This window comes from Caenorhabditis briggsae (genome assembly GCF_000004555.2).
Source record: "Caenorhabditis briggsae complete genome, chrIV, whole genome shotgun sequence".
NCBI lineage: Eukaryota > Metazoa > Nematoda > Chromadorea > Rhabditida > Rhabditidae > Caenorhabditis > Caenorhabditis briggsae.
In genome coordinates, this window is record NC_013487.2 from 2,786,229 (window position 1) to 2,809,222 (window position 22,994).

General features: G+C 36.6%; 7 protein-coding genes across 7 annotated transcripts; 3 read left to right on the forward strand and 4 right to left on the reverse strand.

Annotated features, from left to right (window-relative positions):
* Window positions 1-340: 340 nt before the first annotated feature.
* Window positions 341-2,694, reverse strand: CBG22335 (the record flags this gene model as incomplete). The annotated part of the gene is made up of 5 exons (XM_002647130.1): window positions 341-545; window positions 662-905; window positions 1,263-1,417; window positions 2,245-2,485; window positions 2,592-2,694. The coding sequence occupies 5 exons, from the start codon at window positions 2,692-2,694 to the stop codon at window positions 341-343; spliced, it is 948 nt and encodes a 315-aa protein (XP_002647176.1).
* A 1,202-nt stretch (window positions 2,695-3,896) lies between these two features.
* Window positions 3,897-6,022, reverse strand: CBG22336 (the record flags this gene model as incomplete). Its single annotated transcript, XM_002647131.2, has 5 exons — window positions 3,897-4,092; window positions 4,443-4,698; window positions 4,978-5,135; window positions 5,270-5,561; window positions 5,884-6,022. The coding sequence occupies 5 exons, from the start codon at window positions 6,020-6,022 to the stop codon at window positions 3,897-3,899; spliced, it is 1,041 nt and encodes a 346-aa protein (XP_002647177.2).
* Window positions 6,023-7,444: 1,422 nt separating this feature from the next.
* CBG22337 lies at window positions 7,445-9,191 on the forward strand (the record flags this gene model as incomplete). Its single annotated transcript, XM_002647132.1, has 4 exons — window positions 7,445-7,594; window positions 8,300-8,476; window positions 8,894-9,030; window positions 9,068-9,191. 4 exons carry the CDS (start codon window positions 7,445-7,447, stop codon window positions 9,189-9,191), a joined length of 588 nt encoding a protein of 195 aa, XP_002647178.1.
* Window positions 9,192-9,761: 570 nt separating this feature from the next.
* CBG22338 lies at window positions 9,762-11,710 on the reverse strand (the record flags this gene model as incomplete). The annotated part of the gene is made up of 3 exons (XM_002647133.1): window positions 9,762-10,193; window positions 10,559-10,795; window positions 11,660-11,710. 3 exons carry the CDS (start codon window positions 11,708-11,710, stop codon window positions 9,762-9,764), a joined length of 720 nt encoding a protein of 239 aa, XP_002647179.1.
* A 127-nt stretch (window positions 11,711-11,837) lies between these two features.
* Window positions 11,838-16,007, forward strand: CBG22339 (the record flags this gene model as incomplete). The annotated part of the gene is made up of 7 exons (XM_002647134.1): window positions 11,838-12,224; window positions 13,836-14,065; window positions 14,113-14,249; window positions 14,905-14,990; window positions 15,377-15,513; window positions 15,560-15,754; window positions 15,821-16,007. Coding segments are annotated over 7 exons (1,359 nt in total), but the record flags the coding sequence as incomplete, so codon positions are not given.
* A 558-nt stretch (window positions 16,008-16,565) lies between these two features.
* Window positions 16,566-17,288, forward strand: CBG22340 (the record flags this gene model as incomplete). Its single annotated transcript, XM_002647135.1, has 3 exons — window positions 16,566-16,587; window positions 16,770-16,961; window positions 17,065-17,288. The coding sequence occupies 3 exons, from the start codon at window positions 16,566-16,568 to the stop codon at window positions 17,286-17,288; spliced, it is 438 nt and encodes a 145-aa protein (XP_002647181.1).
* A 2,007-nt stretch (window positions 17,289-19,295) lies between these two features.
* On the reverse strand, window positions 19,296-22,063 carry CBG22342 (the record flags this gene model as incomplete). The annotated part of the gene is made up of 6 exons (XM_045244937.1): window positions 19,296-19,532; window positions 19,597-20,340; window positions 21,190-21,366; window positions 21,413-21,568; window positions 21,598-21,768; window positions 21,860-22,063. The coding sequence occupies 6 exons, from the start codon at window positions 22,061-22,063 to the stop codon at window positions 19,296-19,298; spliced, it is 1,689 nt and encodes a 562-aa protein (XP_045097549.1).
* Between the last annotated feature and the right edge of the window lie 931 nt (window positions 22,064-22,994).

Consider the following 22,994-nt stretch of genomic DNA (forward strand, 5'->3'; position numbering starts at 1 on the left):
AAATAGGGCTAGTCAAATTTTTACCGTTTCAGGTTAGTGTGTTGAATCGTTTGCACAATTGCTACTTACTGTGACTGCCTCCAAGCTGATCTTAAAATTTTTTTTCTTGGATATCAAGGTTCTTGTTTTTCATGTGTTTTATCAGTTTTTCTTAAGCTTTCCTGTTTAGAATTGTCAATGTTTCACTACGCCTTTTGGATCTGCATTCAGAAGTTACATTAATTTCTTTAAATCTAGCTCTGATAATCTCCCTTTACAAAAACTAAGCTATTTTAACTCTAGAAAATTACATCAATCACAGAAAGTTTATCAATGGAAATAAATTCGAAATTCAAAAAAGTCACACAAAAAACAAGTAGTCATAGTTAATCGGTCCCAAATCACAATACATTTTGAGAATAGTGCCAAAGAAAATAATTGGGGCAAGGATACAAAAACCAACGAGTGGACCAATGAAGTTGTGTACAAGACATGGTGGCCTGGGTACAGTATACGGACTGTTTGGTGGTAAAAGAATTAGTAGGGAGAGTCCGGACCACAATAGTCTGAAAAAGTTTAGATTTTTCAAAATACCACGAAAAAAAAATTAGAGCCATAAGCTAATGGTTTTTTTCGAATGTTCATGAAACAGGAAACTTCTTAAATAGAAAAAAAAACCCACCCATTAAAAACAACCATCCAAGGATACCAGTGCTTCACGAATGCTCTGGTACGTACAATAGTGAGTAGACATTCGATTTTTAGCGGATTTTCAAAAAAATAAGAAAATCGTAAATGAAAAACGACACCCATCAAACATGAAAAAGCACAAAAATCTGATTGTGGAATATTGAAAAATCGATTTCCGAGGAGGAGAAGGATTCCGATGGTTTGGGTGAAGATTGATAGGACGATTGATAGATTTTCTGGAAAATAATAATTTTCGGTCCCTACTGTTGCATAGGCTTTTCGAGAAAAAATTTTAAATTAAGTTATGTTAAGTCAAGTCATTTCAAATGAATATAAACATGACATGGGTCCCACCACGAAAATTGCAGTAATCAGAAATCCTATATTTGTTTTGAAGCACTTTTTATGTCAATTTCGAAAATAATTCAGAACCTAAACATTTTGACATTGAAACAAGTTATGAGCGTTTCGATGAAGGTGGCCTAGAATAACCAAAATCCAGTTTCTAGGCCAGGCTCGGCAGCCGGAGCTTGTAACTCAAGGGGCACGACTGTGTAGCTTAACCACTTCCCACACAATTTTTTCTAACTTACCAGATTCTCTCATCCAATCTCCTTGTCTATAGAAATGAAAAAGTCTCCAAGTTCCAATTATTGCAAAAATGAATCCAATAATTTGAATAGGAAAAGAATATGGAAGGAATTTTGAGGCATATTCTCTCACAACGTAACATACTATCCATAGAGTGCTGAAAGTATTAGAATTGTAGGATTTTTTTTGAAATTTGGACATGTAAGAAAACTTCAAGTGAGCAAAATATAGGTTTCTCAAAAATATCATATTTCCGCAACTGTGATTTTTTGGGATTTTGGGATACTTTTCTTTTTTTTTTGTGTAGACACTCAAAAATTCGAAATGCAAGTCAGCTGAGCACGATTGCTTTAATTTTCTATTTCTGGAAAACTTTGTACAGTCAGTTCTCAGTGAAAAAAATGGCGTCAAGCAATTGCGCTCCGCTGTCTTGTAGTCTGAATCTTGAGACCCAAAAGTGTACCGAATAAGTTCTGGTTTTTCAAAAGATTTTTTGCCGTACTAGAGAAACAGAGAAAGTTTTCGTTTTGGCTTTTTACAGATTGTTTTAAAAAATTGAGTTATTTGAACCGTTTTTATTAACTTAACGATTTTGATACGATAATTATTTCTGCAAATTCTTGATCACAGATTTTACATTTAAAACTTTAACACCCATAGGTAACAAATACATATTAATAACTTCTATTGAGTTTTGATAACTACTTCTGAAGTATAAGAAACAGAAATAAAGTTTTTTTTAATTGACTATATCCAAAAGATAGAAAAATCGGATTTTTTGAATCGCTTGTATTAGGGGCGGTTCTACGAATGGTGATCATTTTTGAATTTTTGCAAAAGAATTTTGTCAGTTAATTTAAACAGAACACTCTAGAATTGTTTAATTGCTCTGAAAACTTTAGGCGTTTTCATTCAAAATCATCCAAAACAAAATGTTTCAAAAAAAAAAACAAAAATGTGCAGAAAAAATGAACTTCCTTTAACATGGTCATTTCTCCTTCTCTCGAATATTTATGAAAATCTATGAGATCCAAATTCCCTCCTTTATAGTTTTTCGGCGGACAGAACAAAATAAAATGAAGCATTTCAAATGAGAAACTTGCTCCCAACATGAATACCAAGGGGATTGGGTCGAAATCAAGGAGACATTTGTCATAAATCATGAGAAGAATGAGCAATCCGTAAAGAGGATAGGGTGAAATCCAGGAGAAAATGAAGTCGAGTTCTGGAAAGTATTTTTTATTTCAAAATGAATTTTCTTTTACCATTACTTTAGATCACGACGAACATATCAAAATCAATACCGAAAATTATACGGAACTCACTTTTACCTGTCCCATCGATTTCATGCTCATCCAATTTTCCGATACATTGCACATCTTCTAGAAGTTTCTCCGGATTCCCAGAAAATTCCGAAAATCCGAGTATCGTCATGTATTTTGAAAAGAGATTTCGAAATTCAAAAAAATGATTTTTTCAAGCATAAGGTGTGTTCTTTATATGAAAGATAAAAGATAGTGGAGGGAACTGAGAGACGCAAAGAAGCAGAAGAAGGTTTGGTTGGTAAACAACTACTTTTTTGAGTCAGCTGGAAGATGGGAAAATTAAAAGTGACGAATTGGTTTTTAAGGTTTTTATAACGTCAAACGCAAAGCTCACAAGGTACCTTTACTTTTAGCCGAATTATCTTGGTTCCTTTAAGAGATATCAAAAAAAAACTAACAAAATGTTGGTGACATTATGATGAACATTTTATCAATTAACGAAATTTTGATATCTCTCAAAGCAATCAAGATAATTGAGTTGAAAGTAGTACCGTTCTATTAGAGAAAGTACTGTTCCAGAAACAAGATGAAATGAGTCTTATTTTGTTTCTTCCGATTTCTGCTAATTTATGAAAATGGATGTTCTGTGGTTTTTGTCTAATTGGAATTTTTTTATTTACTTTTATACCAGAATACCACTTGATTCTCTAAAAACTTGAAAGTTGATACTAGGAAACTGAAACTGATTTTTTTTTGTGAAAGTTTTGTGAAAGCTTTTTTAAAGGAGGCTAGCCATGAAAAATTTTAAAGTTCAAGTTTTTGATATATGACACGGCACAGTCAGAAAATATGTATGGTCACCCAATCATAACTCCATGTTGCCGTACAAGCGAGAACCCGAACGTTCTTCCAAGCGGCGGCCCACTCCTCGTTTCATAACCGTTTTAGCGGCAGCCGACAGCAGGCGCCGTTTGGTGTAGAGGTTGTCTACCGGTCGCGCATCGCGGGTTCGATTCCCACCTATCCGTTTTCGTTTTTTTCTGTTTTCATGCGGCGACATCATGGAATGACAGAATATCGACAAAAAGTCTGGAATTATGGCCTAACATTGAAGAAATCTAGTGTGTACTAAAAAAAATAAATTCTCGTCAAATAGCGCGCATTGGTCGCAATCGCACGACTTTCCGTCAGAATGCATGATCTCGCCCCAATAAAACCCCGTAGACTTTCGTGTCTGGCCTCCTTTAAACAGTTTCACATTTTCAATTTATAATTGTGATAATTTTTCATACTACTACCATTAAGATGTGAACAAACGATCAATGTCCGAGCCCGATATACAACACTTTCATTAGCTTCAAAAAAGTAAAATTATAAATTCAGAGCACGGAATCCTGATTTCTGGGGGAACCAGTATTTGCGAACGCCCATAGCGAGTTTGATACCCCACATGAATACTGAAACCGAGACTGAAATCATGAGAAATTTGACGAGTTGGCGAACACATCGAGTTTCAACTGGAGACGTTTCCAATACAAGTTTGGTGGTAACAAGGGAGAAGAGGCATCTGGAAAATATGTATTTTTACATCTCTAACGCTAACTGGTATCCCTATTTTGATCCTTAGTTACCATTAAACGAATGCCCCAAACCGTCAACCTTAAGTCTTTGTATCTCATTTCCTGTAGAAGATATAAAAAATGGACAACTGACAACATGTTTTTGGTATTATGATAAACATTTGTCCGTTGATAACTTTTTGATATCTCTCATAGGAGCCGCAAAAAAGGTCCTTAAGATGAGGGGAATTTTACCGACACAGCAATATTAGTAATCAGAAGTACCATCTCTAATAAAGATATGGAAATAGTAAAAAACAACATTTTGAATTTTTCCCAAACCCTTCAGTTTACTCACCCAAGGAACAGCAAAACCCATCCGAAACTTGGTTTCAGCAATGTTCTATACTCTGGAATCGTCAGAAGGCACAAATGTCTTGGAGGGAACTTGAAAAAGTAGGCGAAACGAAGATGAAGAACTGCTCCCGTCAAAATGAGTGCTCCAGTGATGACCGAAAGTTTTTCAGATGGTTGAGGGACGGGGTAAACATCGGGAAAACACAACATGGATCCAACGAGTAGTGCCACGGTGTTGAGAATGATGGTGGAGATGTCTGAAAACATCAGGAGGATCATTGAGGTTCTCTCTCTCTCTCTCTCTCTCTCTCTCTCTCTCTTTCTCTCTCTCTCTCTTTCTCTCTCTCTCTCTCCTTCTCTCTCTCTCTCCTAAACCCAAGGCTGTGGGAAACAGAACCGCGGCATTTTGGTAAGAATACTACTGGGATAAGGCGGCCTTGTGGCCCTATACGTTTCTGAGTGGCTGATCTTATGCACGTCCAGACCGCGGCCGACCGCGGCCATGTTGCTGACAACAGGCTATCCTATGAACTTACTGTATCTTGACATCCATCTTCCTTCTAAAGCTGCTTTCCCGATTGGAAAAGAAAACATCAAAATCGTAGTCCATACAAGTGCTTCGTAACTCTTGTAAGGAGGAGGGAGGGGAGGGACCAGTTGATTTGAGATGTTGATGAACAATGCAAAAATTGAGCTGAAAAATGAAATATAACAATTTTCTCATTAAGAATGTTTCAATATCGTAATATAATTTGGTTTTTCAATTCGATGATACTACGGTAGTAGTTGAAGCCATATTCAAGGATCTCAAAAAGTCCCAAAACTCACGCAACAGCTATAGCGGCATGAAGTATTTGAACTGCTTTCATCAGTGTGAACTTGGTCGTTTTTGGAACCTCTCTATCATCGAATTTCATGATTTCGTCCGACCTTGTTCCTAATCTCCGAGGAGGTAGAAGAAGTGTCACATTTAGAAGTTCTGTGATTGTGATGAAGAGAACAAAGAAGGGCTGGAGGATTTCGATTTTGTCCGATAGGCACGACTCCAGATTTTTCAGAAGAGCGATGATGAGAACGTAGAGGAGATATGGAGCAAAGAATACCAGAAGAGGGGTGAGACCTAGAAAAAATATTCAGCTAATTTAATTTAGAAATTTGATCCGATTTTTCATTGGTGCAATGTTCGGTAAAGCTTGCAACCTCGTAGATAACGGATTTTTCAGAATATTCATTGATGGTGAGAGAATGGATTTTTACAGTTACACATCCCCTTTGTTACCGTACCCTTTTGCTATACACCATTAATCTGCAAGCTCTGTCTGCTACAGCGTAGAGTTCCAAATCTAGTCAAAAATCTAATTTAGGAAAAAAGGGAATAAACGACTAGCATTTGCTCTATGATAGGAGCAATAATTAACATCGAAATCAAAAAATAAACTCACTAAATTTTTTGGAAGTCGATTTATCGTTCGATCCATGAACATGCTTGCATTGAGGATCCAGTTCACAACATGTCTCCTCGCAATCCTTCCCGGCCAGCGGGATTTTTCTGGGCTCACCAACCCAAGCGAACGAGACCATATGGGTTCTGAAACATTGGAAAATTGTTAGGTACTAACATATTCTTTGTAAGACTTTTTAAAAGGAGGCTTGATAATATGTAGCTAATGCAATTATTTTGGCTACCGTACCCGGTTTATAGGGGGCACTTGCGACCGTGTAACTTTTTTGAACAATCTGTTCCAATTTTCGGTTTCAAGTTTGTCATATGACACAGAAGACTTTCTTCTGGAGATCAAGTGATGGTTCTGAGATCGACAACTAGCAATGGCTCTAATAGAGATACTCAAAAAACACATGCTAATAAATATGGACAAAGGAGCAAAAAATTTACAGTACAGAAGAAGGAACAAAAACTTCAATGTCACCTGATGAGAACAATAAGAATTGGCTTTTATTTTCGTCTCGCCACCAATTTCGTTCTGATAAGAGTTCTCGGTGCCAGGTGCCTGGCGACGAAATGGACAGCGCTTTCAAAAAGTGTACTTTGTTTATGGGTATTTGGTTAGAGGCAAGCTCCAGGAGTTCACTATACCAAGAAATGTACCTTATAACAGTTTCATTGAAGACATTCGAGTTTAGATGAAACGTTCAACAATGTCTTACTAAATTAGTCAATTAACGTTTAAATTAATGATGTATGTATAGTTCAAATAAAATATTGTTCCGGTTTCAAAGAGAACTGATTGACAGGTGCAGGTGTTATCAATCTCATTAACGGAGAGAATGATAACTGTCAAAACGGCGTTTTTTGTTATCAAGCTGTGGTTTTTCGTTCTTTGGCTCCTTTTTTCTGTCACAAACAAATCAAGTATCAAATTTGCTTGATTACAATCAAATTGGAAAGTGAGCTTAAAGCAACAATAAGAAATAAAATCGTAAGAAAATATTCTCAAATTATGAAAAAATGTTTTCTAATTTCCCAGAGCCAACTGTCAAAGAGAAATTATTTTCTACAAGAAATATCTAGTTTTCGACTATAATATGGAAATTGACATGTTTTCAAAACGAAATGAAAAAAAAAATCAACCTATACATTTTTCAAAACTCCAAAGTAACATTTTGAAACAGTAACTTTATTTGGGTTTCTTTTATTTTCAACTTTTCATATTTGTGTTGCAAAAATATTAACAAGATTAAATAGGATCGCTGATGAGATGATTCTGGAACAGTTAATTTTTGAAAAGCCCCGCTACGCGGTTGTGGCCGACCGACGGAAGCCAAAGACATATGAAATGCTCAATCTGTTCAAAACACCGATTCTCCAAAAAACTACTCCTTTTCAGCTCAACTTCCTAGAAACTACAAACTCCACTAGCCAAAAACACACGCTCTTTCCTGCAATCTTATCGCCTTATCAGCCCAAAAATTGATAAAATCAAACCACACTATTCCCCCTTCATAAACCATCTTTTGTATACAGTTTGTAATTCATTCTAAAAAATGAGGTTATGGATTGTTCCAGTATTATTAGCCTGTATAGGGCTCGCGGAGCCCTACAAGATACTGATGTACACTAACTTATTCGGTCACAGTCATATTAAAATGTTGGGTGCCGTTTCGGATACACTCACTGATGCTGGTCATGATGTGGTAAGGAGTTACTCTATTTTTTGTAGTTCCAGATATTGATAAATGGAAAAATGAGATTTCAGTTACTCTATCAAAAAATGAATATATCAGCCAAAAGATCAGAAACTTTGACTATTTTTATTGGTTCGGAATATGAAATTTTGAAAAGGTAAAATAGTGATTGAATTCTACAGTTATTTGCTTGCATTTTTTTTGTTAAAAATGCCTAATTAGACGCCCTACAAAAATGTTTCAGAAAATTTAGATTTGTTCGAAAAATTCAGAGTATACTAAACAAACCTAGAGCTTTAATTTTGTAGTTGACAACTTTTTCGTACAAATTTATTTAAATCAGCTACACAGCTTGAAACTGATCAAGTACTGAGATTCTGGTCGTATAACTAACAATTATTTTAGCGCGGTATATCTCATTCAGATAAATTTGTACAGAAAAGTTGTCAACTATAAAAAAGAAGCTCTATTCTTGTTTAATACCCTCTCAAATTTTTTGGCTCTTTCTATGAATTTCGTTATGTTTTATTGACATCTAAAATAGCTATTTTCAACGAAATTTCAATGAAAAATAGCTAACAAAACGCATAAGTCAAAAATTAAAAATTGCCGTTTCAAAATCTTCATATTCATGTGGAAACAAAATAACTCATGATTCGATGTTCAGTTAATAACTGTAAAAACAAAGGAAATTATACTAAAAAATTTTTCCAGACTGTTCTAATGCCAGTGATCGATTTCAAGCAAGAAAATAAAACAGCAATGAAGTCGACAAAAAAGATTATCAAAGTTCCACCAGGACAAGACACATCTACCACAATCGCAGCTATGGAGAAGTTCATGACACAAATGTGGACTTCAGACAATTCGAATCCTCTTTTTATGGCTTTTGTGAGTTTCGAAATTGAGAACTGTCTAATAGTTCAAACTCGGAACTTGGAAAATTTTAGGAGCATTGTGAAACAGAGAATTTTCGGTTTTTGTCCGTTTCACATTTCTGTGATTAGGAAACATGATACCATTTTCAATGGTAAAGGTGGACGGTGAATTTTAAAATATAAGACCTAGATACATAAACATAATTTTCAGTTGATTTTCGGCCATTTTTACCATTTTCAGAAGTCTGGAGTTTGGCTGTCAAGTTTACTATCACTTTGAAAACATAGGAAAGTGTTAAACAGACCTAAATTGAAAACTTCGCATTCACATATATTTTGAAAATTCCTAGTTTTTCAGCTATTTGTCGATTTCTGAAAGACCCCTGTTTGGTCCGTTTTTGTACTTTTGGTTAATTAAACTTTTTTCCAGCACGCCCCTGCAATGTCAGCAATTTTCGCTTCTCAATGTCGAAAAGTTCTGGAAGACAAGGAATTGCTAGAAAGATTGAAGGCTGAAAATTTCGACTTGGCTATCACAGAACCCTTCGACACTTGTGCTTATGGTGAGTAGGAACATTTTTTGTGTACCATAAATGATTTTTAGCTCAGTTATCTCAATTCATGTGAAAGATATCAAAAATCTGTCTACTGTTAAAATGTCGGTGATATTTAGACAAACGTTTTATCAGTTGATTGATTTTTGGTATCTTTCACTGGAATTGAGATAATTGAGCTTAAAATTTGAGTACATGATGAAGACAAGGGCTGGTACGTATCCATTTGTAAAAACGTTGTTTTCAAAAAGGAGTTATCTGAATACGACTAGAATTATTCCATTTTTTCTCCCACAACGCTTGTACCCAAGTTGAAACAATTCAGTTTTTTTGGTGCCCGAGAGCCTGAAGACCAGTAACAAGAGCTAGGTCAAAATTTTTACTGTTTCTGAAACTAATTATTCGATTCCTGATCACAACTTTTAATCAGTGGTTGATTATCATATCTTTGCTATTTCCAGGGCTGGGAAAACGCCGGCTTTCCGCCGTCTCACAGCGCAGCCGAAAAACGGCGGCGAAACGCAGCGTTTTCAAAACACAGCCGCGCCGCGGCGCCGGCGTTCATGCTGTGTGTGCGCGAAGTAGTTCAACAAAATGAACAAATATGAGAATTAAAAAAATGAATAAGAATCTAATATTTTTAAAATAATCAGAGAAAATTGGAAACGAAAGTGAAAAATGTTGAGAAATCGATTTTTGGAGCGCGAGTTTTTCAGAAATTAGATGGAAACTAATAAATCTATTTTAAGGCATCTCTTTGATTAACATTAGATTTTCCAAAAATTTCGATTCCAGCGACAGTCGATTCGAAGTGTATACGTTTTTCAAAATAGAAAACGAGCGCTCCACATCCGATTCTGTAGTGGGTACTCCAAAAAATTTCCATGCGACTTTTCCAAGTTTCGGATATATCGATTTTACCATAGGCCAATAAATTTGTGGCTGGCATTGGCGAGAGTCTCGCTCATAATAAATGCGCTCTTCAATCAAAGAGATCGGTGAAGGAGCTGAAGACTTGCTAAGACATTTTTCTACAAATGTCATAGCCCGTTTCGGCGTGGCTTGTGGGGAGCTGGAAGCGTCTGAACAGATATAATCTTTTCCATTTCTTTTCGGCAGAACAGATATAATCTTTTCCATTTCTGAATCCACAATTCTCTGCACATCAATATCAATCTGAAAATTATGAAAATATTCGGTAGATACTGAGACAATAGAATACATTATGACTGTCTAGTCTCATTTGAACAGCAACGAGATTTTTTGTCGTAGGAGAGAGATACACTGCTACATACGTAATGGGCAGGTGCCAAAGATTCCATCTGCTTGAGTATGGCCAGTGATGCAAATTTTAATATGATTTAATGATGTTTCTAAAAAGATGACAATTGGGAAATCATGAATCCATCCATGTTTACCGATGCTGTTGCATGTTGTTCTTGGTATTCATCTAGAAGTGATAAATAGAATGGCACAACATCTTGGATTGTGATCTATTGGCTTTAAAAATATGGTTTTTTTAATAAATAAATAATCTATACCTGAAAGTATTTACTACATTCCTTTAAGGGCTGAATAACTTGTGACAATTCTTTGAAAAGAACTCGGCTTTCGATTTTTGACAGTTCATTCAAATAATTAGACGCTTCTTTTGGAAAATTATCAACTGCCATAGTAAGACTATCGATACTTTGCATAACCGATTCGACACAATCGAATTCACTAAACCATCGCGTCGGAACATATTGTTTCAGACCATACTTTTCACTTGACAATGCCTGATATTATGTTTTATCATGTGTTTTTTATTAGCCTTCATCAGTATTTACAATCTGCTTCATTTCAGTTACAAATTTTTTGCCGTTGCTCATAAATTTCGTATAGACGCAATTGGACATTCTCATTTGCACGTTCCAATAGATAACTTGCTTTGATAGCCAAAAAATTATCGTAAACTTTTCCGAAATCTAACATGAAAGAAATCGAGGAAGACTTGACAGCAGGTTCCAACTGAAATGACATCAATAAAAAATTTTTTCGAGACATTCGAAAATACCATTCTTCGAATATTCTCAATTTCCAGTTCTAGACACTCCATAAGCTTATTTTTTACTGTTTTGCGGCTTGGTAATATTGACTTCATATCAATTTCCAAATTTGCACCTCGCCTAAAGCTTGATTATTTAATCAGTAGCAACCATTCAAAAGCTTACCCGAGCTTCAATAATTCCTCACACATCTTGCGAAAGTCTGAGCATTCTAGAAAATGCAGAGGTTTTGAAGAACGTGCAAAGTATTTAGACAACACATGCGTCACATCAGCTTTCGTAGTAGTGGCTAGTTTTTCTACTGCGTTTCTGTTTCTGCAGATATCAGCATGTTTTCTGAAACATTGGTAAATAAAATCGAAACTGTATGATTTTTATGAATATAAAGGTATTTTTTTCATATTTTCTTGCCTCATTTGTCCTCCGCCGTCAGTAAAGACCTTGTTGCACTGGACACAGACAACAAAATTGGTTGATAAAAATTTTATGCTTCCCACAGTTTCGATTTCGATTCTTTTAAAAAACGAATTCATCTTGCCGACAAGATTAACCTGGAAATTGTTCTTTTCAGCGAAACGTTCTATTTTTACTCACTTTCTGAAATCGAACACCTTCCATCTCTCCTTTCATTGTAAAATCTTCCATTTTTTAAATAAAACGAGACAACTTTGGCAAAAAACGATTAAAATTAAGCCAAAAAACAATAAAGAAATGTGCGTTAACGAAAAAATGCAGACTGCACAACTTTTTATCTACCGTAGTGCGCATAAAAACGCCGGCGGCCGCCGCCGCTCGCCGGCTGCAGCCGAGTCGTCGCAGCCGGCTAGCCGGCGAAACGCCGAAATTTTGCCGCCGTTTCCGCCGGCGTTTGTTTTTCCCAGCCCTGGCTATTTCAGAACTCTTCGACGCCATAAAAATCCGTGCTCACGTCGCAGTCCTTGCTTGTAGTCGTTTGGATCATGTCTCTTCAGCAATTGGTCAACCGATTGCGCCAAGTTACGTGCCTGGTACACAATCCACATATGGAGAAAAGATGACCATTGGACAGAAGTTTATGAATATTCTACACTTTGTGATGGGTGATTTCTTGTTTGGTTATATCGGAGATGAAGACTACAAAGTGGCAAAGGAGCTGATTCCTGGTGTCAGGTCGTGGAGGGTAAGGTTTTCGACATTAATGATGGTGTATCAACTTTGAAAAAACATGTCATATAAGACTTCAGTTTCAAACAGCCGAAAAATATTGAAGTAGAAGAAAATCTGGATGTGTTCCAGTTTAGCGGATCTCAAAAAGTTACTCAATTTAGAAATCTTGTTTCATGCGCCTTCGTTGTCGAAACTTCAAACATTCGCAAATCTAAGTTGGTTCATACTTTTTTCGAAGCTCAAAATAAGGAAAATTCAAAAATATAAATATTGACTGAAAAGAGAGAAAATGAAAGCAATTATGACAAAAATCCAAACGGAAATTTTGTGAATAGACTTGTTTTGCTCAATTTTGCAAAAATCAAATCGAATTATAATATTCGAATTTTGTGACGTTTTGAGCTTCAAAAAAAGCCTAAACAGGCCTGGATTTTTTCAAAAGGGTTAGGCGCGGTCCGCCCCGCCGACCACGATGTCGACAGCGCTACTCAGCCGCTCCAATAAGTCGCCCAAAAGAGGTTGTTCGTATTAGGTTGTCCGGAAAGTAATCGATATTTTTGAACATATTTTCGGAAGAAGCTTATTCATTCGGAAAATCTTTTCAGTAATTAATATATTTTCCATTATGGTCCATCACACCCTGCCAACGTTTTGGTAGATGCTCAATGACTCTTGCCTAGAACGCGGGTGGATGTTGCTCGAAGAAGGCATCCAAATAGGATTTTAGGTCCGATCTTCTATCGAAGTTCTTGCCATGTTAACCATTCTGAAGCGAGCTCAGTAAATGAAATTCTGTTAGAACGAGGTCTGGACTATATGATGGGTAACCGAGTGTTTTGATATCTAGACCCTGAATTTTTGGCGGGTGGCCAAAGTCGTGTGCAGGTGCGCATTATCGCGAAGCAGAACAAATGTGTCCGCTTCTAGCGCAAAGCACGATACGCATTGAATACTTTTTGCAGTTGGTGACAGTACTTGTCCGTTGTAACGGTCGCACAATTGGGAGAAATCTCTCTGAAGTCACACGTCAAAATTCCACCAAATGATCAACATCTCCCTTTTTTTCACGAATTTCCCTTTTGTGATTGATTTCTGGAGTTTGGCAAACCTTGACCTACTGACGCTTTCTGTTTTCTTTAACCTACAGACATCCTGACACAAGATAATGGATCCCATCGAATGTTCGTTTACGAGTGAGCAAAGACCAACTCCAGTCACAACTAGTTTTAATCTGGGAATCACTGAAATGGTGTGGCACCAGTTGACCATATTTTTCTCAGTGTCCGGACTTTGGCAATGATGAAATGTTATCATAGTAGGTAGACCGAAAGTAGAAGACACTTCACGAACAGTGAGTCTCGGCTCAGCTTCCAGCCCTTTCTGAATATGGGCATCGAAACTTGAAAATTGGTTGGTTTGCCTTCAAGTGAATAATTGCCGTTCCAAAGACGAACGATCGATCGGCGAAAATCGAACGAAAATCGATCGGCAAGAATGTATAAAATTTGTGCTCAAAAAATATCGATTACTTTCCGGACAACTTAATACTTCTAAACCTTCTGAACCATATATTAAGAATGCGGACGCCCAAATCTTCTTTCTGAAACAGCGAAAAAAATTCCAGGAAGTGCTCCCAGAAGCCTCGTACATCTTCACCAACCACATCCCCCTTATGGATTTCCCAGCACCCACATTCGATAAAATCATTCCGATCGGAGGAATTTCTGTGAAAACTCAACGCAAAAGCCTTCAACTCCCAGAGAAATGGGACAAAGTTTTGGGACTTCGAAAGAAAAATGTGCTCATTTCATTTGGTTCGAACGCTAGATCAATTGATATGCCGGAGGAGTTTAAGTGAGTCAAAAGGACACATTTTTTGGGAAAAAAAAAGAAAATTTCAGGAAGAGCATTCTCAAAGTGGCCGAGTTGCTTCCAGAAGTGACGTTTATTTGGAAGTATGAGAATGAGAAGGACACGTTGGCAGATCATTTGGAGAATGTGTACTTGGGAGATTGGTTGCCACAGAATGAGTTATTGGGTATGTCAAGAGTCGGGGTTTTTTGTTTAGAGTAGTTTTTGAATAGATGGGATTCAGTGACCTGGCGGCCGCGGTTCTGTTTTCAATAATTTTGTAGGTAGGTAGAAAAAGTCGCAAATCTGCTCTACTGCTTTGGTGGCTGCGGCTGACAAGACGAGATGGAAGAGTAGAAGCTCGCTTTGTCGGCCGCGGCCACCCAAACCTGCTGATAAACATTACGCTGAAAATAGAAGAAACATGCTGAAGGACATTACGCTGAAAACAGAACGATTCACACAGAAATGAAGCCCTAATTTTACTGAGTTTGTGAAACATTTAATTTTTTTTCGCCTTTTTCTGACCTGAAAAAAAAAACGTCGGGTGTGGGAAATCTGTTCTATTGCTATAGTGACCGCGGCTGACAAGACTGGATGGAAGAGCTGGCGCTTGCCTTGCCGGCCGCGACCGCCAACGGAGAACTGATCTGTGGAAGGCGGTGTTTACAGACTTGCGTACCGTAAATCTTGATTATGTCCCCCGAACAAAATTTATTTGTATTTTTTTGTATAAATTAAATTTACAGTCGAAAGATTAACTCAAAAATAAAACCTAACTTTTACTGAGTGTGTGGAACAGTGATGTTTAAAAATTCCTTGACCTAAAAATTCATGTTCAGGTGATCCCCGTCTGTCTCTATTCGTCACTCATGGAGGACTTGCCAGCGTTACCGAGTTGGCACTAATGGGAAAACCAGCGGTTATGGTTAGTTGTGTTTATAAAAATTGTTTCTGTTTTCCAATTGGGTACAGCCGCTTGGGGGTTAATATAATATTGCTGTAATTGTGAATCGGAACCGATTTCGAAAATAACGACTTTACAAGCTGTTACATTTTGAGCCTTAATCTCAAACTTTTCTTTGAGCTCAATTATCTCGAATTCTGTGAAAGATATCAAATATCTATCAACTAAAAAAAATGTTTACCATAATATAACCAACATTTTATCAGTTGAAAAAAATTTGATATATCTTAAAGACATTGAGGTATTTGAGCTGAAAGGGTTTAAGAATTTATTTCTACTGTTTCGGTCGCCTAGTATGACAAATGTACAACTATTTCTATCATTCACCCATCTCTCCTATGCTTCAGGTCCCTCTCTTCGCCGATCAAGCTAGAAACGGAATGATGTTGAAGCGTCATGGTGGTGCTACCGTACTCCATAAGACTGATCTAGCAGACTACAGAATAATCAAGAAGGCTATTGAAGAAATCTTATTCAATGACGAGTAAGTGCTAGAAAAGCTACATCTTAATGAATTTCTGGTTTTATAGGTACCGAAAGAATGCAGAACGTCTGGCAAAAATGTTGAATAACCAACCAACGGATCCCAAAGAGACACTTGTGAAGCATGTGGAGTTTGCGGCGAGGTACGCAAGCTTAATTATCTCAAATTTTGTAAATGCCACCAAAATCTTTTCAACTGATAAACTATTGCTGATTATGACAAGCATTTTATCAGTTGACAGGTTTTTTTAATATCTTTTATAGGAACCGAGATATTTGATTTTTAAAATAATCCCAATAATTTTCAGGTTCGGCCAACTACCCTCAATGGATCCATATGGTCGTCAGCAGTCTTACTTCGAGTACTACCTTCTTGATATCATTTCAATTGGTCTTCTAATCATTTTTGTCACTTCTTATGTCACTTTCAAAATTCTCAGCTGTGTTTTCAGTCTCTGTTGTAGAAATAGTAGTAAGAAGGCAAAACATGACTGATATTTTTTTTAATTTCAATTTTTGAATTAAGTTACTGAACATCGTAACAAAAATGAAAAATAAGACAAAATTATCTTTTGAAAATAATGTTTTTTTCAATTCGGACCAAATCAAAGCAAAACTTAAAAATGGATATCTGAAGAGAAAAGGAAGATTCTGTTTGAATTTTTTATTGTTTCTTGATACTTTGCTATTTCAAAAAGTTCTTATTTCCGAACATTAACTATGCTCCAACAGTCAGATAATTTTCCAACTATTTTGATCTTCTAAAGTTTAGAGAAAATCAAAATTTTTGAATTTTCAAATAGTTTCAAATTTCCGTACCCTATAGCACTTGTATTCTCTCTATAGGACACACTGAACACAAAATATGAAAAAGATTGGAAAAAAAACAGATAAGACGCAGACACTGAAATTGCCAAAGGTTGATTGAAATGTAGTAAACGTAGTGAGCGTAGTCTACGGAAGATGGTTGTATAAATAGTAGAGGATGAGCAATTGGAAAACAAGAAATTTCTTCCAATTCTCTTCGAATTCGCTGCGTTTTGAGTTGTTACAATGGCATCCTACACTGCACAACGTAATTTTTTTAGGAATTCAACTTTTTTTAATTGAAAACATTCTCAAGAATGAATACTGATACATTTGAATCAGTTTTTTAACTTGTTCCTGAAAAAGAAAATTTTTTAAAAAATTGAAAAACTGAAATTAATTTAAAAAAAAGATAAATTCTACTGTTTCAAAATCTAGTTATGTTTTCAGAAGTTTTCAAAACCATTGATATATTGTTAGCAAACATAAATAGCTTTCCAGAAGCCGAAGCCGTTTTGAAGCCACAATTCTTTGCATGTGCTAAAGCAGCGGATGATGAGCAATGGGATGCTCTCGAAGGATTCTATCATCCGAATGGAGTCGTGGTTCATAAGGACAAGGAAGCAGTTTATGGAAACAAAGGTGAGCATTTTTTTTTGAAATTCTAACATTCTGCGAAAGTCTCTTATTTCAAATTTCTGGATCCTAAAAACCATTTTTTCTTTTAAATTCAAACAAATTCCAGCCATCACTGCCTATGTTGCCAAATTTGCCGAAGCTTCTGGAAAATCGGTTTCCACATTCTCCAATACTAAATACGGAGGAGCTGGAGACTATCTGATCGTCACTACTGATGTTTCAACGAAAACTGAAAAAATGGGAACTGTCAACGCAAAGATCTTGCAAATATGGAAGAAGGAAGGAGATAGACACTTGATTTATCACGATGAATTTGAGATCACTGCATGAATTTGTTTTTGAGATAAAAATTGTTTAATGTTTAAAGAATTGTATTAATAATAAAGATACTTGCATTTTGATTCGGTGTCAGATCGAGTTTTTGAGTTATAAGTCCCTTTTTTCGCTGACTAGGCAAAAAAGGGAATGATGTTAAAACTTTATGGCGATTCTATCGTACTCCTAAAAACTGACCAGCAGACTACAAAATAATCAAGAAGGCTATGAAAAAAGTCTTATTTAATGAGGATTCTCGAAATCTAGGTCAATTCAGAAGAGTTTTGGTTTTAAGGTATCGAAAGAATGCAGTACGTCTGGCACGAATGTTGAATGATCAACCAACGGATCCAAAAGAGACACTTGTGATTCATGTAGGATTTGCGGCGAGGTACGCACACTTTGATTTCAATTATCTAGATTCCTGTGAAAGGTTTCGTAAACCTGTCAACTGATAAAATCTTTATCATAATGTCACCAAAATTTTATCAGTTGACAAAATTATGATATCTCGCGTAGGAACCGAGATTTTAGTTTTTTTTTTAATGATCTTAATAATTTTTAGATTCAACCAACTACCTTCAAAGGATCCATTTGTTTGTCAGCAGTCGTATTTCGAATACTACCTTCTTGATATTATTTTAATAAGTCTTCCAATCACTTTTATCAATTTCTAATCACTTTCAAAATTTTTAGCTGTGTTTTTGGTCTTTGTCGTGGAATAAGTAATCATAAGGTGAAAAATGATTGGGTTTAAAAATGTAATTCCGAAGTAAGACGCGGATTTGTGTAATGAAACATGAACAAATGAGGCAGGTGTATTACTGAGTAGAAACAGCTAATTTTTCAAACAATATTTTTGAAAACCTGGACCAAATGCATCAAAACTATTATAAAAAAACAGACAGCTCAAGTAGACTCGGGACTAACGGATAAAAATTTTTGTTGTTACCGTAAAACCTGTATTAGAAGGGCCGGCCCTTCTATTGTTCAAGGGTACCTCCAGAAGGCCTTTTTATTACCTTCAATTAGAGGGGGCCCTTCTATTTTTCCGGCCAGTTTGTTCCGAAATTTTTCATCAAAAAATTCGACGAAGGTTCGTTCAAAATTCATGAAAATCTGCCAATTTCACCGAAATTTAGCAAGATTTTCATCGAAAAATAAAGTTTCAACAAATTTTTATTGAATTGTGGAGTTCCCGGAATATTTTCCACTGAAAAAGTACCGAAATTAGGTATCTGATTTCAAAACACATTCTGAATGAGGTCCTTTCTCACAGAGGGCCCTTTTATTACGCGGGCCCTTCTATTACAGGAGGCCCTTCTGTTTTTCCATGCCCCTCTCGGAGGGCCCTTCTATTAGAGGGGCCCTTCTATTAAAGGGACCCTTCTAATACATGTTTTACGGTATCTGAATATTCTGAAACAGAAGTATTTTTCTTATAATATGGATTTTTTTGAGATTCTAAAATTGATAAAATTTATTGTAAGCCTTTAAAGGAGTCGTCGAAAGTTTTCAAGGTTCTTATATCTGACCAATTAATTGAAATCTACATTTTTGCGTAGTGCTGAATGGAGTTTACACCTTTGACTCTCCTGATGAGTCTACCGTAATCCTTTTTACGTTTCAAGTTACTCATAAGGTACACCAATGTTTCCTTTCGGTAGTTCTGATCAATTTTACCAAATTTTGCAATAATTTTCATGTGTTTTGTGATGTTATTTATAGATAATCAGCGTTGTTTCAGAACTAAATGTCTTTATATTTTGTTTCCCACCATCTGCAATTCCTGAAATCAAAAAAACAATAGCAAGTTTTTTTTCACAATAAATTTTCATTTAAGTCATGTCAAAAGGATACCCAATAAATATCTCAAAAAAGGAATTCATAAGTAGCAATAGGAAAACAGAGAAATTTTTTGAAATTTTGAAATGAGGAATGACACAAAGAAAGAAGCAGAAATGATAGATGAATGACAGATGAAATGTTAGATGATAAGAGAAATGATAGATGAAAACAAATTCAATTTCGCTTAAGTTGGACTCTTCTGACTTTTCCAACTTCTCTCGAGATCTTTTCATACTCACTCCACTTAATCCCCTGGTTCCTATGAGAGAACAAGGAGTTCAATTCTTCAAAAAATTGAACAGTTTTTGCTTCGAACGTCAACAGCTCAAATTTCTCCAAATATTTTGACACAACCGATTGTGCAGTGTTTGAAAGCAGTATCTGGCCCAGGAACTCTTGAACTTGGCACCGCTGAAAACGTTTGAAATTTAGAAACTATTGATTCGATTTAAAAAGAGAATAAAATAATACTTACCGACCAGCTGCTCAAATCCGCTGAGCCATTGAAAGGGAGCACCAAAGGCTCTCGAGTCACGGGATCATAAACTTTGTACTCTTGGAGCTGTTCTTTGCACACGAATCCAGTGTCATGAGTTCCCCTCAGCAATCCACACATATCGATCTTGATGATCTCAGCCATCGTGGTCTTCACTCGCCGGAGTGGAATAGGTCCCGGAGCATGTTCTTCATTTTGGAACTCTAGAAGACGATCCTGGAGCTCGTAGACAATGCGTTCTGGTGGAGCTGGACCTTGATCCTCGACCTTGATCCTTGGAGCCACAACGATTGGTTGAGGAAGAATTCCTAATATTTCAACGTCCTGGTCAGCCTCCTGTGACCCTTCTTCGGTCACTGAGTCATTGGACGTACTTGGAGAAGAGACAGTTTCTTCAGCAACAAACTCCGGAACATTCTGGACCTCCAATTCCAGAACGTTTGGAGCATTTTGCGAGTAATGGGCATTCAGGTACTCCCAATCTGGAAGTGCTCCGTTCTCCTCATCGTATTCCATCTCTTCGGCTTCATCTTGACCTTGCTGATTGTCCGCTACCTCATTTCGAGAATATGGAATGTCCGACTCCACGTGGTCTTGCGAATCTTGCATTTCTTCCTGCTCAGGATCTTGAGCATCGGCCATTTCTTCAACATCTTCCTCGTTTTCTTGTTCCTCCATAAACTCTTGATAAGCAGTCGTTAGTTCCGAGAAGAAATCAGTGACCTGAAATATAATGTTTCAAAAAGTTCCAAGAATAATTAACTGTTTCAATATGCTAACTTTGTTGAAACTGTTCATCAATTAACACTTAATTATTTATATAAATAATTCATATAAAAGCAGGAAAATTCGAGAAGAATTTCGGAGTGTCGTTGGTGACATTTTCTCTCGTTTTTTAAAGTATTTTTGAAGTGGCGGCCTAAAATTTGCAAACTTAGTTTTCTAGGCCACCATGGTAAAATGACATAGAGTTGGTCTGATATTCACCTGGTGTGTTTTCTAGGAGATTTTGAAGTGATGTCCTAACTTTTTCAAAATGGGTTTTCTAGGCCACCCCAGTAAAACGGCCTAGAAACAGCCCAAAATACCCCTGGTCTGTTTTCTAGTTTTTTGAAAATCATTTTGAAGTGACTACCTAACATTTTCAAATTGGGTTTTCTAGTATAAAATTGTAAAATTGACTAGAATTGATCTAATATTCACATGTGTGTATTCCAGGCCATATTGAAGTGCTGGCCGAGAAAATCAAACATGCAAAATTAAGCCGCCACTTCAAAATTACCTAGAAGACACACCAGGTTAATATCAAACCAATTCTAGGTCACATTAACGTGGTGGCCTAGAAAACTCAAATTGCAAGAATGTAGGGTTAATGTAAGCCAAATGTAAGCTCACGGTAAAACCATTGATAGAAGGACCCATTCACTTTGACCCAATTTATCTAGCTTCCTGTGTGACTTTCAGTCAGCTGATGCTTATCATGAAATCAAAAATAGTTTGTTCGTTGAAAATTTCTGAATATCTCTCACAAGAAATGAGATTTCCTAGATAGATTTTCAACTCAAAACTTACATCTTCATCATGAAAGTCCATTTCTGCTGCAATCTTCCTTCTCAGTGCCAGATCAAAAGTGTCGCTTTGTCGATAATGAGCTTTCAGCATCATCATTTCAGTGGGCAAGTTGGCTATCGAACCGCCTAGATGCTGTCGAATGACTTCTTGACGCTTCTTTTTGAACCATGGATGCATCTGAAATCTTTCAAAAAGTTTTAAAGCTTAAAATATATTTACTCACAATGAACCAACTGATCCCAGTTGTCTTTTCCAGCTCATTTTCTTCTTGTTTTCCTAGGAATTGCTGTTTCAAGAACAAGCTCTCTAGAACCGGCTCTATTACGGTTTCCTTGAGTGGTCCATTCTGAAGTCGTCGTTGAGTAAACCAGTTGCCGATCTGAAAAAAAGAAATTGTGTGGAAAAAACAAAAATGTCATTAACCTTCTCCTCTGACCACTTCGTTTTCTCAAGGAGCTCCTTATTCCCATATTCCATAAAGGAATTATCGCTTTCATAGATTTTGGTTAATATTTCGTCTGGCGGAGTTTGTGGATCCGCCTTTACTGCCTGGCGGCGATGTGAGAACCAATTTCTTAACTGAAAAAAAGAGATTTTAGTAATGTTCGAAAGTGTTCAAGGGTACATCATGCTTTCACGACGTTTTAGAACCTCAATGCTTCCGACTAACCTTAGTTGGTTCACAATAGAAATCTTTTGCAAGTTGGTTAACTCTCTCCGCAGACAGATATCTGTTGACTGAAAAGACTTCCTCCAGTATTTTCACATGCTCTGTCTTGAATTTGACATTGGTCTTGTAGTATTCCTCATCCGTCACTGGTGGTACTTCTTGTGGAGATTTTGAGGGTTTTTGGGCGTTTTTACTGGCGATCATCTGAAAAAAACCTTATTTTGAAACATGGAATAGAAAGGCCACCAAACTGTAAAGTTTAAGACAATTTTTCTGGGCTTCTGTTCAAGGTATTGGAAATATGTTAACTGATAAAATGTTTGAAACAATTTGATTAACAATTAATCAGTTGACAATTTTTAATAGCTTTTACAGGAATAAAAATAAAACGGCTTAAAGTTAAAAGATAGGGGCTCTTTTTACAAATGTTGAAGACCATCAAAAAGGTAGGACGGAGAGAGAAGAAGGGGGGGGGGGTCGGACAATTGACCAACGGCCACATTTTTCGGGTCAGTTTGTCTACGAGAAAGTGCGTATTAGAAAGAGAGTGCAGAGATGCAGAGAAGCGCAAGGAAACAGAGAGCGTGCGGGAAATACGAATATGCAGAGGGAAAAATGAATGGGGTGTAATAGAAGGGGAAAAGAAAACGGTGAAAACGGTGAAAACTGCTAGAACCTATGAAAATAATATATTAAACTTTTCCTATGTTTCATTTAGAACAAATCGGGACAATTGATCTCAAATTAAAAGAAAAACGAATAAGATGGGACTTTTTGCTGTTTCATTTAGTACAAAAATAGGAAAATTGATCGGAATTATAAAACTGCGGCCGGGGGTGGATAATGATTGGCTCGAGAACTTCAGTTCAGTTTTACAACAATTTAAAACGGAAAAAAATTCAAAATCTTTCATTTTAAAAAAATGAATGGTATAAAAATTGAAGGGCAGACAAGGAAGACTTCAGGGCTATTTTCAACGCGCGAGTATGCATTTTTACGTGACTGTGTACAGTGATCTGTGTTCACACAATACGTCACTATCGTTATGACATCGGTCGGTGGCGCAAGTTGTGCCACCGTTGCTCAGCTGGTAGTAACGTGGCACCTTCAACGGTGGCCACACAAGTTCAACTCC